Consider the following 17,151-nt stretch of genomic DNA (forward strand, 5'->3'; position numbering starts at 1 on the left):
CTGGTACTTTCTTAACTTGCAATTAATATGTGAGGGCCCAGTCCATTGTGTGTGGGGTCAGCCCTGAGTTGCTGTTGGTGTTTGGTACCATGGGGAGCAAGCCAGCAAGCAGCATTCCCCCGTGGCCTCAACTTTGGTTCCTGCCCTGAGTTCCCAGGATGATAGGGAACTGTAAGGTGAAATAAACCTTTAATCCCCAGTTGCTTTTGGTTCTGGTGTTCCATCAGAGCAATAACTAACTAACTAACTAACTAACTAACTAACTAACTAATTAACTAACTAAGACAGTGTCTACCCAGCAAATAACAGCGCTTCTAGGTGAATATGGCATTGTGTCTTGGCTACTCAAACTTTACTGATTTTGGTATATTGATTTTAAAAAATTTATTATTTTATTAATTATTAAAATTAAGCTTAGAACTATATTTACCAAAGAAGAAAGAACTCTGTGGTTCCATGTAAAAATTTAATGCGCTTTAAAAAAAGCAGTATTTGGAAAATATTATATATTTTATTTAGCTATGTTGATTTTTAGGATACAGTTTCAAAAATCATGTATATTTTTATTACTTAAGTATTGGCAAAAAATACTAAAACACAACTGGTCGCAGCAATTGGAATAATTTATAAAAGGAAAAGGTAGGCTGTAAATAACTGGAAGCATGCACCTAACAATAGCTTCTGTATTAGATACTGGTGATGTTTTGGAGAGGAGGCAGCAGATTCCTGAAGCTAAAATGACTCTCCTGGGACAATGCAGCTGGGGCATACCAGCTGTGAGCCCTGGAGAGCCCACTGCAGGCCACTGTTCCTCCACCTGTGAAGGGCCAGCTAGTTAGGGAACAGGAGCCTTGCTTGGGAGTGTGAGAGCTGATGAGGAGTTTTGACAGAGCTGTCAATCTCTAGAGTAGATCCATCCACTCAGACACCCTGCTTTCATTTCTGTCCTAATAAGAAGTATTAAGTACTTTTTCTAGTTCAGGTATTATTCTCTACAGGCCCTAAAGTCTTTAAAACTTCAGATTTTAAGAATACCACAGTACTTTTGGGTAACTGGTATCATGTGTGGACACATTTCAGATGGAACTGTGGTCAGAATGTGCCTGATAGAGTCCATTCTGGTGCTATAGTACTCCAAAGTTACTTTTCTTGGTGTTGTGCCTTTGTATAATAAAATTCTCTGTGTGCTCACTACTTGCCTGAAGCTTCTTAAAGGAGCTGTACGTTCCCTGTATCTGATTCACAGAATCACGTTTTTGCCCTTTTGGTGCCGGGAGCCAGGTGCAGATAGGCTGAGAGCATGGGGAGTAAGCACACGGGGAAAGGCAGGGATGGTCCTCGATAGCCAGAGGATCCACATCTGGCTCACACATGAGATGGAAAACAAGGAGGACAGGACTCAGGCTGACCCCTCATGCTGGCTCCCACACACAGGTTTCATTGGACTGTTTGAGTTAGTTGGCACTTCCAGGGTGTTCCATATATTCAACAAAGAGACACTGAAATGGCAGCACCTGGGAGATGGTTTGTGATTTTTTTTTTCCACTCGGCTGGTTCTTGTACCTTGTATGTGCTATCTTTACCGTGTCTTAGATTCTGGAATAAAACACCTTTCCTTAATTCCATGATGATATAAAAGCAACGATGGACAGCAAGTATCTTGAAACATGAAAGAAAATGCAAAGTGTGATCATCAAGTTGGGAAACAGACTGTATAACAATAATAAAATTTATGCAGAGAAATTCATGTGGGAAAAAAATTCTCTCCAGGATGATGGAGACTGTTTGGTCCATATACATGTGCTCTGCACAGGCTTGGCAAAGTCAAGGCGAACTATCTGAGGGGTGAGAGAGATGTGGGGGTGGGGTGCTTGTGCTGTTAGAGGTAAGTCCAAACACAGGCAGGAGACTACAGCATCACAAACAACGGAGGACACAGTCCAGGCTCAGCAGGGACACATGGGGAAATAGGAGCTGTATTTTACATGCAGAGTAGAGAAGGAGAGGTTATGTGCAGCTGGGATAATGAGGTGGGAGATCAGGAGGTGGAGAGAAGGGGTTGATGCTCAGAAGGCACCAAGTAGAGAAAGCGGCCCTGGGCTGAAGTCTTCTCATGCTCTCTGACAGATGCTAATTTGGGCCATCCTGGCAAACGACAGAAGACACTGGAAAGCCACAGAGTGCCTTAGACAGTGGAATAGGAGAATTCAGCAGTAATGAAATGGAACACACTGACTGACCCTTCATAGTAAGGGGCTGTATCTGTGCAGATGAGGCTGAGTTAAGCTGGCCCCTGTTTTTCAGGTGTAGACTCATAGTGACAATACAGTTTGATGAAAGTGAACAGAGCTTGGGGAAAGTGAGATGAGGCGAGGGAGCAACAGAGGAAGGCTGCACAGAAAAGGGCTGGTTGGTGGTCCAGATCCCACAGGATGCTGCTGCTCAGGGAAAAGGTATTCCAGCATGTACGCTGTACAGAGAAGACTGTAAAACTGGTAAGTACTCTCCTCTCTGCCTTCTATCCACTTTGAACAGTCACCAAGACACAGATTTTCATGAGGAACCTGACAGGGAAGACCATCAGATCCGAGGCTCAGCCCTAAGACACTGGAGAAAATGTATAGGCCAGGGTAGGGACTCCTCCTCCTCCTCCTCCTTTCTTTACTGATGAGCAGCTGTAAGATGGGCAGACTTGGACTACAGTGTCCCAAAGGAGTCTGCCCTTAATTTTAAGTTGAGACTTCGTGGTGGTGCTGAGAAAAAAAAAGTCTTACACCACTTCGAGAAGAATAAGCAAGGTTAAGTCCTGAAATACTGTAAGGTGGAAAAAAGTGGTAAAATTAGTCTCTTTGATGAAGAGTGCCTTTCTGATGAATGTGGTATTGGAAATGTCACGGCCAGCCACACTGACAGAGGTTACTGTGGCATGTATTGTGTTCATCAAAACAGAAGATGAGTAATGTGTGAGTTAATAAGACAACAGAAAAGGAAAAAAAGATAAGAACTGATAAGCAAGAATATTTTTACATGTATTTGGGGAAAAAAGATAGAATGGTGGTTCAAGAGAGTCGAGCTAAGCTGCTTCCTATTGGCTTTCAGGTTACACTGAATGTTCAGAAGAAAGCTCCAGAACTATGCTTTGAAGGTGACTTGTATGGGAACCTCTCAGTATCACAGTAATGTTTAAAAGGTTGGTGTTTGACGTTCTAGGTTGAAACATTTGCTTTTCAAATTTCCCTTGTGAGACAAAAGTTCTCCTTAATATTTACTAGGGTTTAGTGAAAGGAAGAAAACACACATGCACATGCACACTCATACACACACAGAGGAAAGGATGGCATATGAAGGAATCATGAGATCAGTCACAGGACAAACCTGTGATTGGGGGCATCCTCTCACCCAAATGAGTCCTCAAGAACCAGGGCAGCCACAAAATCCGGGGCAGGGAACAAAAGGCTGCTTTCAAGCTTCACTAAGTACTTTAGTTTTCATACATATAGCTTTCTCTGGCTCTCTTTCTCATCTAGTTCTTTTATGTTCTTGCCCTGCTCATCAAGCTTCTCTGATCTGGTAGAGTCTATGTAGCTTCACCTAGGACTATTGGATCCTGATGTACTCTAAGTACTGTTTTGTGTTTCAGACAATACCTTGGTAGGCTCTTGTCACTCTTTCACCACTAGGGTGAGTCAGAAAGAGTGCTAGAGACTCCACTCTTAGATTTCATTCAGGTCCGTTCAGTCAGTGTTAGACTGATGAAAGCTTAAGGTGTGGTTAGTACTATTTCAAAAATCAAAGCCACCCACTCCAGGTCATCCAACCTGAGAGCTTTGTACTTAAGGGGGATTTCCTTTAATTTATGACATATTTTACTGTCAGAACCATGCTCTTGTGAGACCAAAATTTGTCATGAATCATTCGAAAGAATAAATTGAGAAGCTTTTTACTGGATGAAAGAGATCCTTTAGTTTTAGGTCTTGTCCGTATTACATTTCTTCAATGCCAAGGGTACTATTTAAAGACAAAGAGAAGACCACTATAGCATACCTCTGGATTTCACCATTGATTGGGAGTATTTTGATGCTTGGGATCATAGCTATTGTATATAGGACCTAAACTTGCATATCTATTGATGTTTTGCCCAATTCCATACATTGACTTCATGTTCCAAAATATTTCAGTTCCAGCTAATGTCAAGACCTCTGTCTGTGTCTGTGAGGTTTCGTTTCCAGGACATTTGTGAACAAGTTCATCTTGATTCCCTTAGCTTTTCTCAGAGTAGGATAGACTCTGGCTCTGCTTGGAATAAGAAGTTTGGTGGCTGCTGTGAATTGGGGGCGTGTGGCTTTCCACACATTCTTTTCAGCTGTGCTCCTGAATTCTCAAGTATGCATTCAGACGCAAGAGATGCATGCACATATACCTGCAAAGGGGGTCCCTTCTGTTTAGATGCTAGTTGAGACTGACATGAGTTGTCAGGTCATAACAGTGGAGTGGCACCTGTTCCGTCAGTAGTAGTGAGGTTTCATTCCAGGGGAGGCAAGTATGGTGTGGAAAGCTCTGGAAGTGTTTCTGGGTGCTTAAGAGAGACTGGAAATATTTCTGATAGCTACTGTGGGCAGAGTTGAAAAGTGGCTACCTAGCTGTATACCTTTGAAATTCAAGGTGAGTGTGAGAGCAATTTTACATCAAGTGCTAATGATTTCTAACTAATGTATTACCTTTCTGACAACTTAGAACTTAGCTTTGCTGGCAGAAACAGGTTTTTTTTTTTAAATTTTCTTAATTTTTTATTAGATTGTGAGAAGAGAGGCAACCTTCACTTTTCTCTCTAGAGATAATAGCAATAATTATGAACAGGCTGAAACAGACAGAAGTAGGGTTTAAGGAGCCAAAAGAGGCTGGCCATAGGTGCACACCTTGATTCCAGTGGAGGAAGCTGGTTTACACAGCAAGTTCCAAGGTAGGCAGGCCTACATAGACAAGTAAGGGTTAGAGAAGCCTTCCTCCTTTGAAAGCAGAGAATCAAACAATCAAATGGACCCTTGCAAATAGCAAAAGGTGACTGTGGGTGGGAAAGTCTTTAACTTAAAGATGGGTCTATTAGGGATCTCTTCTGGACTTAGGGTCCAGCTAGGAACAATGGCTCCACTAGTCATGATTACACATCTAGTGCAGAGAAAGACATAGGGCATAGTTTCCATGGCGTGTGTTTTCAGGTGACAGCTACTTCTCTCTCAATACTATTATATTCCTTTCATTTTTTGTCTCATGACATCCACCATGGAGTGGCTACATATCTGAATAAGTCTTTGAGGAAAGAAGAGGCCATGATGACTGTCTTGTCTACCCACATGTTAGCTTCCAGGTATACTGTCTGACATATGGTTGATGACCTAAAAGTATTTCCAGTAAATATTTTTAATATTAATTGAGCAAGCAAGTTGGTTTCTATGCATAGCCTCTGAGTGCTGCTGAAATGGGAAGGCATAGGTGATGCTGAGGTCTCTGGAGGGACTTTTCTGTGTTGCTGTAGCAAATGATGATACTGGTGCTTCATTGTTTCCATTCCTTTCCTCCCCACCTCCCAACTTCTTTATATCCTACAGTCTCCCAACAACATATAAAGCCTTATCCCAAGTGTTTTTGTTTGAATTTTTATTGCTGTGAAAAGACATCATGACCATGACAATTTTTGTAAGGAAACCATTTAATTGGGATAGCTTGCTTATAGTTCAGAGATTCAATTTGTACTATCATGGTGGGTAGCATAGTGGCATGCAGGCAGACTTCGTACTGGAGCTGAGAGTCCTACATCTTGCAGGCAACAGGAAGTTGACTGTCACACTAAGGGATGCTTGAGCAAAGGAGACCTCAAAGCCCACCCCCACAATGACACACTTCCTCCAACTAGGCCACACCTCCTAATAGTGCCACTCCCTTTGGGAGCCATTTTCTCTCGAACTGCCACACCTAGCTACACACTGGCTGCTAGCCTTCACATTCCTTTCCACCATCGGACGTTTATCAGTGTTCACCCAACCCTTAAAACTGGCTCTTAGCCCTGCTCAATTTGGACTCCAAGTGTTTAAAACAGAACTGACCCACACTTTAAAATGTGCTCTACCTGGTATCTTCTCTGCAGCATTTGATGCCTGCCTGGGTCCTACTGTTTTGTCATTCTTGTGCTAGGTAGCCTCACTCCAGATTCCTCCACTACTCATCCATCATTGCTTTGTCCCTTCCTCTCCTTTTTAAGAGCTGGCATTTTCCAGATTGTTCCCGGATCTTGCTCCTTTTTCTGTTCTTTGGGCTATTTCTAGGTGTCTCCTTTATTTTTCAGTTACTGTAAATGACCTAGACTCCTAATGTCAGCTGATGTCCAGTAGGTGTGCTCAATAATGCTTGCTTGGACTTCACTATTGTCCCCTAAATAGTTTATGATGGAAATTTCATCATTTCAATTGAACTTTCATGCCACTATCAGGAAGGAATTGTGCTGTTTTTTCCCCATAAGAAAATAAATCTGATAGTGGCATGAAAGTTGAAAAACACCCACCTCTTACAGTTCCCAGGGTGGCATCTTCACTGCTAACAGCAGTAGAGGAGGCACCACCTCAGCAATGTTTGTAACTGGATTGTAGTTTGCTGTATGCCAGACACAATTCTAACCCTCTAACCCTTACACACGTTCTTTGTGATAGAGTCTGGTATCCCAAACCCATTTGCAAATGGGAAAATTTGAGCAGGAAGTTAGCATGTTACATCTTCAAGATCACAAAGAGATACAACTTATGCTTTCTGGTTTGATTATACACCCCACACACAAGTGTTTCCAGCCTGTTCTATGCTCACTGGTCCCTGAGAATACCTTCTTTCCTTTTGTGCTTACTGTTCCAACTTCCTGTAGTGTTGCTAATTCATTTTCCTCATCTGTTCTTATGCCTCCTACTGTTGCAGGACCTTCTTTGCTTTTTGGAGAAAGGCTCTACTTATATAAGTCCATGTCTCATACAATAAACACCTTGATAAGAAAGCATATCTTCGTTTCTTGGCTAGCATTTAGTTCAGTCTTGCTATAGATTATCAAAAATGCTTATTGAAGGGACTAGCCAGCCCAAATATCCATGAAGATCACAGACCACATTTTTCTTTTTTCCATGCTACATGCTTGATGTCTGGCATAAACACATGGGGAAAAGCTCAGTTGGTATTTGATTGGAAAAGCACACTGCCATCAGAGTTTTAGTGAAATTATTGAATAGAACTGCCTATCTTTCATTTGTATTTAGCTGTTGAAGTAGAGCTTCAGCTTGGGATTACTTGTATTTAACAATTTTTCCATTTATAGTTAAGCATAAGTAGTCTGGGTTTCTTTTTGACTCTACTTAAAAAAAACCAGAAAGTATATTGGGTCTAGATTAAGAATGAAACATTATAACTGACTTTTGGTCACAGTGTCTGTTATAATGTAATATGCTCCTGGTTTTATGTTAGAGAGATATTCATATTATCACTTATATTTGCTAAGAGTGGGAAATAAATCTACATGTCATTTTATAAGTATTGATACATTGGGTTTAGTGAAACTATTAAATATTTCATAACGCAAAATCTACTTTATATTAACAGCAAAGAAGAGAAAGGAGGAGAGGAGAAGTGAATTTGGACCTTGGTCTGGGACCCTTACCTGCTGGCCTGGCTTGATGGGGGATAGGGTGATACCCTGGGTGTTGATCACAGGCAAGATCTGGTTTCCGATGACTGTGGCAATGATCTGTCCCTGGGCATTGGTTAGGAGCTGGGGCGTGATAGGCTGTACTTGAAGGCCCTGAGTGCCACTCGCTGCTTGAGTTGTTGGCCCTGGATTAGGCATCAGTGGAATGGTCCCAATAATCTGCAAGAGATAGGCCTGAAGGTGAGGAGCCAGCTGAATTCTGGGTCTGCTTTCATAAATGAAGACTGCATTGTGCTTTTGTCATGAAGAATGTTATCAGGAGCTCATTCAGGATTTCTAAGCAGGTCAGGACTTAAGGTCATGGAGTACATACTAGGGCATGAGCATTTAAAGAAGAAAAAGCTACACATGCACTGACTTTACCAAGGGAAGGGAAAACTATGTTATTTAAAAATAGAATCAAGAACAGATAAAGGTGTAAACATGCAGTTTCTGCCAGGAGAAGCAGGAGAAATAAATTTCTTAGTACTTAAGGTCTTGGGGCACTGCATCCCCCCTCTCCCAGATCTCTACATTCCCTGCTGATCCCAGGGGATCTCTTTTCCACAGTCTTCCCCCTATATCCTCTATCCTTTTCTCTGTCCCTGTACTGCTATTCTACTCACTGTTAATGTCAAGATCAGCTTCCTGACCACTGCATTCTGTAAGTGTAACAGCCTTAACCAAGTATACTGCCATGTATGTGTTTGAGAGACTAGACTCTGGAGACAGGAAGATGGCATGTCATCAAGCACAGGCCACCAACCAGCCACATTTGTCATGGCACTTTAGCCTCTCAAAAGCGTCAGAGAGTTAGGTTAGTCAAGAAATGGTCGAAACTCTTCACACAGAGGTGATGTGACTACGAGAGAGATGAGATGTGCAGCTTAAATAAAGCGTGTTGTTAGGGGCTTGGCCTCTGTGCCAGGGACAGGACAGGGCCTTTGCCTCCAGTGGCTTCTGTCATCAGCAAAGGGGTTACATGGGATGACAGTAGGAGACAAGTGGTTAGATATGAATATGGTGACAGCAGACACCGTGTTCAGAAGCAACAAATGTCCAGTGTGTCTACAGAATCTGAAAATGGGGACTTTAGTATACATTGCCAGGGACAGGTTTAATTTTCAAAATCTCCAATTACAACCTGTTTCTAAATGTGGAACCTCAAGGGGTATCATGGGGCATGGGTGTGGGTCTACTTCTCCTGCTCATACTAAGCATTGCACTACAAGTTGTCACCAAAGGCTGTTCCCCAGTTGTAAGCCATGGTGACCTGGTTCATAACTTCATTATCATGTGACAATCTAGTTCATCCTGTCTTTTTAACTGGACCTCTCTGACCTGAAATGGGGATTAGCCAGGTCCCTACCCCATACATTAGATAAAAGAGGAACTCTGCGAAGTAATCTGGGGGAGGAGTTTGTAGGTGACAGAGCTGGAACTGTCCCTAAATGCTTGCTTTTCCATATTCCGACTGAGTCCCACCACCTGGAAGACACTGAACACTGGATGATGCAGGCCTCCAGCTCTTAGACAACGTTCCACATTGTATCTGCAATTTTCACTGGATGACAAACTCCTTGTGCACCCAGTCCACAAATGATAGTGTTTTCTACTGTACAGTACTCAAAAGACTTTGAGCACCATTTTTCAGCAAATGATTTTTTAGGGAATGGCTTTGGGGTTTAGGGACTCAAGATTCCTGATGTAAGTGGGACAGTAGGAGAACCACCAGACTACAGCACTTGGGAAGATAGTTTTGGAGAACCCCCTCCCCCTTCTGTCATTGCTTCTAACACAGCAGTCTTGTGGGATGGCAAAAATGCAGAAGCTGTGCAACTATTACGTATCAGTGGCATTTGTCAGTGGATGCTGATGAAGGTCAAGCAATTATTGTGGAAGTGGTCCAGCCATCCCTGATGGAGCTGTCAGGCTTGCAGGTATCCTGAACAAGCATGTAATGTCTGTCTTACAGGGACAGCAATGGACATGTCCCATCAGTGCAAGCAAGGTCAGGAGGAGTCCACATCAATAGATCATAATGTTTAAGTACTTTATTGATGAGTGGTCTTACATTAGACTAAAAGCCAGTTCCTGTGACCCCCACAGGCAGTGTAAGAGAGACATGGGATTAGCATCCTGTCCTAGTCTATACTGGATATAGATGGCCTGCACATGCACAGTGAAAACTCAGCAGCAGACCTGTCCACTCCAGCTACCCAGAGTGTCTTAGGCCTTTCCTTCCTGATTCATCTGATTGGCTGCAGAAGCTAGATGCACTTAAGTGCAGGTCTAAGGTTCTATTTTAGGCAGGATGTCAGTACATTTAGGAGCCTGTGGGAGTAAGTAACCTGAGAGAATGCCTCAGAGTGAGGCATGGCACATGACAGCTATGGAACACATTGTGATGAAAAGAGAGGCATCTGGCCCCCAGATGATTGACATGAGTATGCGCTGACTCTGTGGTAATGAGATGCACTGCTGGGTGAAAGAAGAAACAGAAAGGCAAACGCAGTCAGCTCACAAGCCTCTCCTCTAGGAACAGCCTCTCTCCCCAACACTGAGCTGCAGCTAAAACGCTTGTCACTGTCTTCTCCACCTCTCCTCTCTTTTTACCTGGGTATGAGCATCACTTATGGATTAGACAGCAGTAGTGTCAGAGGCAGAGGAATCTGAAATTTCCCAGTGGAAGACGATGTTTAATAGAGTTTGGCTGTGAGATTAAGGATGGGGCCTGGATGCCTGTAAAATCAGGAAGGCTTTGGTGAAGTTACGCATTGCTTTCTTGTTGTCTTCCTTTCAGAGGCATGGGTGTCACATCAGCATGCCAAACACTTGTCGGTGCATGTTGGGAACTTTGTAATAGCCTCCAAGGTATCAAAATACCCTGGTATTAATTTATTCATTAGTTAAGTGGTAGAGATGATCATACTCTATATTATTTAAAAATTCTCTAATGAATTATTATGCTCAGTCTGGCTCTGATTCCTCTTAGCATTTCCACACATGTAATCAGAACACCTCCAATAGGTAGGGTTCACAGAGGCTTCCACAATGGGATAGTAGGAGCCAAGTCACAAACTCCTGAGGCTTTGCATTCTCCTAACCACTGTTCAGTTACTGATGGAAATTTTGTTTCAAATGAAAGGCCCTGTGAAATTCAAGGGAAATACCTTTATCTATACTTATTTCAATTAAATCAGAATTAAAACAGAATCTGGCAACGTTATCGAGAGTTTCTGGTTTGGGGATGAAGTCTTCTAAGGGAATTTGAATATCCAGCCTACAAAAGCTGAGAATTTGCAGCTGAGAAGTCCTGATGAAAGGTTACATTGCTACACAAATGAGGCAAACAGAATCTGATTCCTGGTCACCCCATCCAATATTTGGAACTAATCCATACTTCCTTAAATTATAAAGGATTCAGGAAGAGCAGTTGAATAGCTGCTGACTCTTTTCTCTATTAGTACTTAGTTATGGGCTATAGATGGTTCTGAATAGGTGTGGCTGGGACAGGGCAGGGTTAATAGTGATCTCAAATGCAAAGATTCTGCAGTCAAATGAAGAAATGGGCACTAAGTGAACAGGTAAGAGTTTTGTGATAAAATGTCTCTGTATGGTTCAAGATCATTGGGGTTGAATGAATTGGAGGAAGGTGGTCTGGATCAGGAATACTCTACAGAAGATGCAGGGGGTAAGTGAAGTTTAGGATTAGATAAAACCTAGTAGAAACTAGTGTAAAGTTAAGAGGCATGAGGATGGTGAGTTGATTGGTTTGGAGGCAAGAGGAGGTTGAGACATGTCAACCTGGAAAGGTTAAGGTTAAGTTCCATCCAGCCAAAGACTTACAGTAATTTTTTGGGGGGTGGGACCCTTATGAGTCAGGGTCTCAGTTTGTATAGGCTGGCCTTGTACTTGGTATTTAGCCCAGGCTTACTTTGAACCTGATCCTCTTTCCTTAACCTCCTGAGTACCGGTATTACTGTGGGCCATCATTCCTGATGATAAATATGTTTTGTTAGGGGCTGGGGATGAGGGCTCATATGGAGCCATTTCGGGTGTGAATGCGGCAGTGTGGGCAGAATATTCTCAAGTGGTGGAAGACTACAGACCAGATCAGTTGTTAGGACACTACTGAAGTCATCCAAGTATGAAGCAAAATGCCTCAATGAATCCTTAGCACAGAGGATGCTTGATTCATTGGCTTCCACTTCAAATCACAAAGCGCAGTCTACTTCATGTCTAGCTTGCAACATTAGAAATTTTTGAGTGAAGTTATTGCCCCATCAATCCCACAGCAAATAGCTCAGGCATCGTTTGCAATGATCTTCTGTGTCATTGCCCTGACTCTACCTGTAATGATTCATCTCTGATGAATGCTTTAACCAGGCTGAGGCCCATACTGGTATTATAATGATAATTTGTGACTTGAAAGAGTTCCTGTTTCTCTAACAGGAATCTTACTTGGTTGTTGCTGTTCATGTCTGCCTGACTATTTCATTGATTGGGCTGAGGGTATTAGTTACAACTGAGGAGTAAGGTTTATATACAAGAACAACTAAAAAAGAGAAAAACCATTCAAATGAATAGAGTTAATTGGCACACATATTTAAAAGACTAAGACTTCTGTTTCAATCATACTTTGAGTGGCTTGCATCCAATTGGGACTACCATTAATTCAGTAGCAACCCATGCCATCATGAAGATTATTTTGTGATGGTGGCAAATCTAGCAGTTAAAGGCCATGTAGCTGCTCGGGTTGTTGTTTTAACACCCTCCTGAACCTCAGTCTAACAGGTATTCACTAGAATGAATTAAGTCTGAATTAGGGAAGTGTGTGAATGAATGCATTCACTGTTAACAAGCAGATGATATCAGCTGCAGTCTTAGGCTGGTGTCAGTGAGGCCCAGGCACCCAGACAAGTCAACTGATGGGCCACATGTTATACCAGTTTCTGATATGCAGTTAAACTCTGCCAAAGGAATGTAATGGCAGATGTCACACTGACAAGTAATTTTGTTGCCATACTTTTAAAAAAGGAAGCCTGTCAATGCTGTACTCAGTGACTTCCTCAGATCTGTCAGTGCATTAGCAGAGACACCCCCTTTCCATATACTTTTGACACCCCAGCAGTGTTTGGCCAAGTAGGTTTTGTGAATAGTAGCATCGCTTTGTCCACCCTTGAACAAGGAACTGAGATGTTATGAGGAGCTCACACTAATGGAAGCAGCCGATCACTTTGCCCATTCTTTCGGGTCTGACCACAACGAACCTCTGCTAGCTCAAGCAATGTTTTCTTTCTCTACATTATGGATTCATTCTAAGTTTGTTGTTATTCTAGGTTTAAAGCTAACCTTCTTGGAGTTATTTTGGCATCTCTGATCAGGACATTTATTCTAAGGGGAAAAGAAAATAGCATTATTTTACACCAAAATTTATTTTTCAAGCTATAATCTAGTGTTTCTTCGCATTTGGCCATTTCTGAGATGGGGAAACAAAAGCATCAAGAGGGACAATCACAGAGAATCAGAATCAGAGTGGTAAAGGCATGAAGAGAGCAGATGGAGGCAAAGACATGGAGGGAGAAAGCAGATAAAGGCATGGAGGGGACAGTCAGAGAAGGACACATGAGCAGTCAATAGGACTCTTTGTCTAGGCTCTGGTGCTGGCCTTCTGGAGTACTGCAAGTTCCTGTGTTCATAAGGTCCTGTGACTGATTCGCAATGTCTGTTTTGGCATTGTGGCCAGAGGTGGCATTGCCAAGGTCCAGGATCTCAGACCAACCAATTTCAAAGACACACATTTTAACAAGAAGCTGTGAGAAAGTGCTTGAATGTATCCATTCTAATGTTTCCATTGTGGATCTTATAGGTACATTCCATGTGGGAATACCCTCCTACTTGGTGTCTTTAACTGCCAGGATTAAGACCCCATTGGGTGTTAAAAGGTTTGGCTTCAATTTTAGGAACACAGAAGCACACAGACAAAGGCACAGCACTAGGGGCATAGGAATCTGTACGCTAGCACTTTCTGCAATGGTACCCTAAGACCAATGTGAATGCAAGTGGATGCCTTAGATACAGCAAAATAGTAAAGACAATCTCCTCCTCTAAAATCATCTTAGATCCATTAAAGGGTAATTCTCTTAGTGAGTTTAAGATGTATATGGTGGAAGCAAATGACCCCCTTCCTGAAGAGAGCTAGTAAATAGCTTTGCCTCTAAGTCTCAGTCTGCTCCTCCATAAAATGGGAAAATCCCTTCACCATATCATTACTAGTCCAAAATGAAACGAGGTGTACAAACAATTCAACACGGCTTTACCCAGAAGCCGAGTGCTCAGCAAAATGCTAATTCAGAACTTATTTTTGCTTCTGTTCTTATGTGGCCATGAACTTAAAATCCTTCTGCCCCTGCCCCAGTTTCCCAAGAGTTGTGATTACAGATTGTGCCACCACGTGTCCTCAAATTCTTTTAATATCATAATATCATCATGACAATAGGTCACCACTAAAAGCAGTAGTGTACCACAAAACATAATGAAAGGCTTCTTGTTTTATAAAGATGTGTTTCAAAGGAATACATGAAAGATGCCTCTGCAAAGCTGTTAGACAGTTCCAGAACATAGAACTCCATAATGAAATTAGACACATAGAACTCTGGAATTCTATGTATTTTCCTCACTACCAGGGTAACCTGGGAGTTTTCTCATTGCCTGAAGGTTAAAGTACTTGAGTTTTTGCTCTTTAGATTTATCGACTATAGCTTCTACAGATTTTGAAATGAGAGGAGACAGAGACAAAGAAAGAGTATAGTTGGAGGGAGTAAAGACTGTGCATACTCCATGTCATTGTTGGGGGTTGCTCATCTGCTGCTGGAGGGGGCCAGGACGTGCACTTATCTAGACTCAGTTGCATGGGTCTGAGCCATGTCTAACCTTGTGCTAGAGCACCCCTTGTGGCAAGAGCATTGTGTGTGTGTGTGTGTGTGTGTGTGTGTGTGTGTGTGTGTGTGTGTGTGTGTTTGGTGGGGGACTTCACATTCAGCAGACAGGGATTTGTTTTTAATTAGAAAATTAAGATGCATCACAAAATTTGTATTTACTTATATATCTTTGGTTAAGAGATTTGCTATATTTTTCTTTTATTTCGGGTCTACAATCAAGGGCTACGAAACACTGATGAAAAAAATCGATCTATCATCTAATCAAATATTTAAATTAAACTTACACCAATGATGTTACATTCAAGTCAGAAACAAGGAATCATCATAGGCTTTTGGGGTCTATTCCTAGAATGAATGTTGGATATAAGCCAGTACCCAAGAAATGCAGTCTTTCTGCACAAAATATAGATGTCCATAGTCAGTACAAGCTTTAGAACTGTGTCAGATGTACACCTGTCCTGCACTGAAAAGCATACTGGGGAAGTCTGGATTTTAGAGGGTTCATGTTTTTCCTCATGGTGTTGGGTTTACTCACATTATTCCTCTAGAAAGTGGGACAAGGAAGGCAGCAGAGGAGGGAGATGATTTTGCAAGACATCACCTCTCCTGTTGTCAAAGTTCAGCGGGGCATTTCTGTAGCGCATCTACACAGTTCCCAACAGGTCACAATGACACTTAGTCAACATGGGTGTATTTGGAGGTGATGTTTTCAGGAAGAAGGCAGGTCAAGATGCAGTCTCCACATGACTAGAACTGCTGTCCTTATAAAATGGACCCCCCATTTCTTATTTCTAGAATGATAATTGAGATTTTTTTAAAGTACAATTTGATTCATAGTTTGTAAATCGAGTTCTAATTGGTCTAAATAATAAAAACCTGGGGTAAGATATAGAAGAAAATGCTGAGATCAGAGAGAAGGAGCAAACCAAAGCCGCTTTTTACCCCATTAGTTCCCCAGCAGAAAAGAATGCGCGTTCCCGTTTTTTTCTGCTTATATCCCCTCTCTGCCCAGCCATCTCACTTCCTGTCTGTCTGTATAGACCTTCAGACCTCTATGGTTAGCTAGTGACCAGCTGCATCCTCTGACCTTCAGGCTACAGGCAAGATATCACCACAATAGTTACTTATTACAAGGGAAAAAGTGAATCCTCCTGAAAGAAACCGAATTCCCTTAAGCTGTATAGTCTAGAGTTTAATTTCTACCTCTCTACATTATTTTCTTTGATTATTTATTCTAATATTAGTTAAGTTTTGGAATACGGAAATATGTATAAAATTGAACTAACACTTCTATGTCTGATTCTCTTCAGTGGTGTTAACATATTCTTTACACTTGTCCACTAGACAGTAGTAGAACTGTCTATAAACCAAATGATGGCAAATTCTTAATGATAACCTGGAAGATTTCTTGTCATTGCTTTACAAATTAAACTATGGATTGTTTTCATTTTCTCCAGTATTGGACATACTGTAGAATTGCAAACATAATCCCTGTTTTCCTTTCAAAGACCACCGTAACTGTGGTGAAGCCCTCACTTTGCACAAGGACCAACCTCATCAGCCTTCACCTGTCTTTCTCCAAGACAAGTTTTAATACCAGCCAAAAAAAATCAACCAATAACAACAAAAAATTAGAATTCGGGAAAGCATTTCTGTTTCTATTAGTTGCTGCCAGATTAAGTGACTAAATCAGATTGAAGCTATTTATTGCTTCGAAGAACACGTTGACTCATAGCCAGGATACAGCAAAGCCTTCCATCTAAGAGCCATCTATTTTCTATTTCATCCAAAAAGGGGAATAACTATAGCAACAAACAAAAAAATAACATTTCTCAAAAAAACCCACCCACAATCAACCAAACTAACAAACAAAAACAAATTGGGGACAAATGACAATGATCTCCAATATTCCTAATACACCCTTTATTGAAATACATCCTTATTCAATGGGAACAGGTGAAGAGAATGTTTGGCAATTGCTCAAGGAAGTGCTATGCATATTTAGCACCCCCTGGTTCTGTGTTTATACCCAGTGAGTGCATCAGTCTGTAAAGCTGAATTTAAATGAGGATAAGCAGCAAAACAAACCTCCTAGGAAAAGGAAGGGTGGGGAGTGAAGCCACTAGAAGTGCTGTTAGAGATGCATCTGTCTATCATCACCCAAGTCCACAAGCCCAGGATGATTCATCTGGTTGTTTTCATGTGAAGCAAATGTCCATTGTTGTGGCAAAATTAAATGTATTTTGATACTTGCATGCTATGTGTATCTATCTGTCCAATCAGAAAAAGTTGTTCTTTCATTCTAACACTTATTACTTTTCCAATTTCCTGTTAGTAATGTTTTCTTAATGTTCTTTAGGGTGAGACCACAGACTTTCTCATTTCTCACAACAAAGCCTGAGACTCCCTAGAATTATGCTGATGAGTTTTTCTCATAAATTTGGAATCCATTGTAAGTGGCCTATCTCCAGCCAGATCCCCAATGATCAATCA

The 17,151-nt window shown here is 41.7% G+C and overlaps 1 protein-coding gene and 1 long non-coding RNA gene across 4 annotated transcripts in view; one reads left to right on the plus strand and one right to left on the minus strand.

The window, feature by feature from the left end:
- LOC121143537 overlaps nt 1-17,151 on the plus strand; it is a 122,070-nt gene that overhangs the window by 28,857 nt on the left and 76,062 nt on the right. The window contains exons 1-2 of one of the 3 annotated variants that reach the window (XR_005880777.1): nt 1,831-2,495; nt 3,100-3,190. The exons of 1 other annotated variant lie outside the window; for it this stretch is intronic. This is a non-coding gene — a long non-coding RNA (uncharacterized LOC121143537). Of the gene's footprint in view, nt 1-1,830; nt 2,496-3,099; nt 3,191-17,151 lie in introns of those variants that run through there. One more of the 3 variants, XR_005880776.1, reaches the window with a different exon arrangement.
- Pou6f2 (POU class 6 homeobox 2) overlaps nt 1-17,151 on the minus strand; it is a 382,575-nt gene that overhangs the window by 17,592 nt on the left and 347,832 nt on the right. Inside the window, 1 exon segment of the mRNA XM_005071806.4 lies at nt 7,688-7,894. Within this exon segment, the coding sequence (XP_005071863.1) occupies nt 7,688-7,894 (207 nt within the window).

Source organism: Mesocricetus auratus, unplaced genomic scaffold, assembly GCF_017639785.1.
Source record: "Mesocricetus auratus isolate SY011 unplaced genomic scaffold, BCM_Maur_2.0 Super-Scaffold_100013, whole genome shotgun sequence".
NCBI classification, from domain to species: domain Eukaryota; kingdom Metazoa; phylum Chordata; class Mammalia; order Rodentia; family Cricetidae; genus Mesocricetus; species Mesocricetus auratus.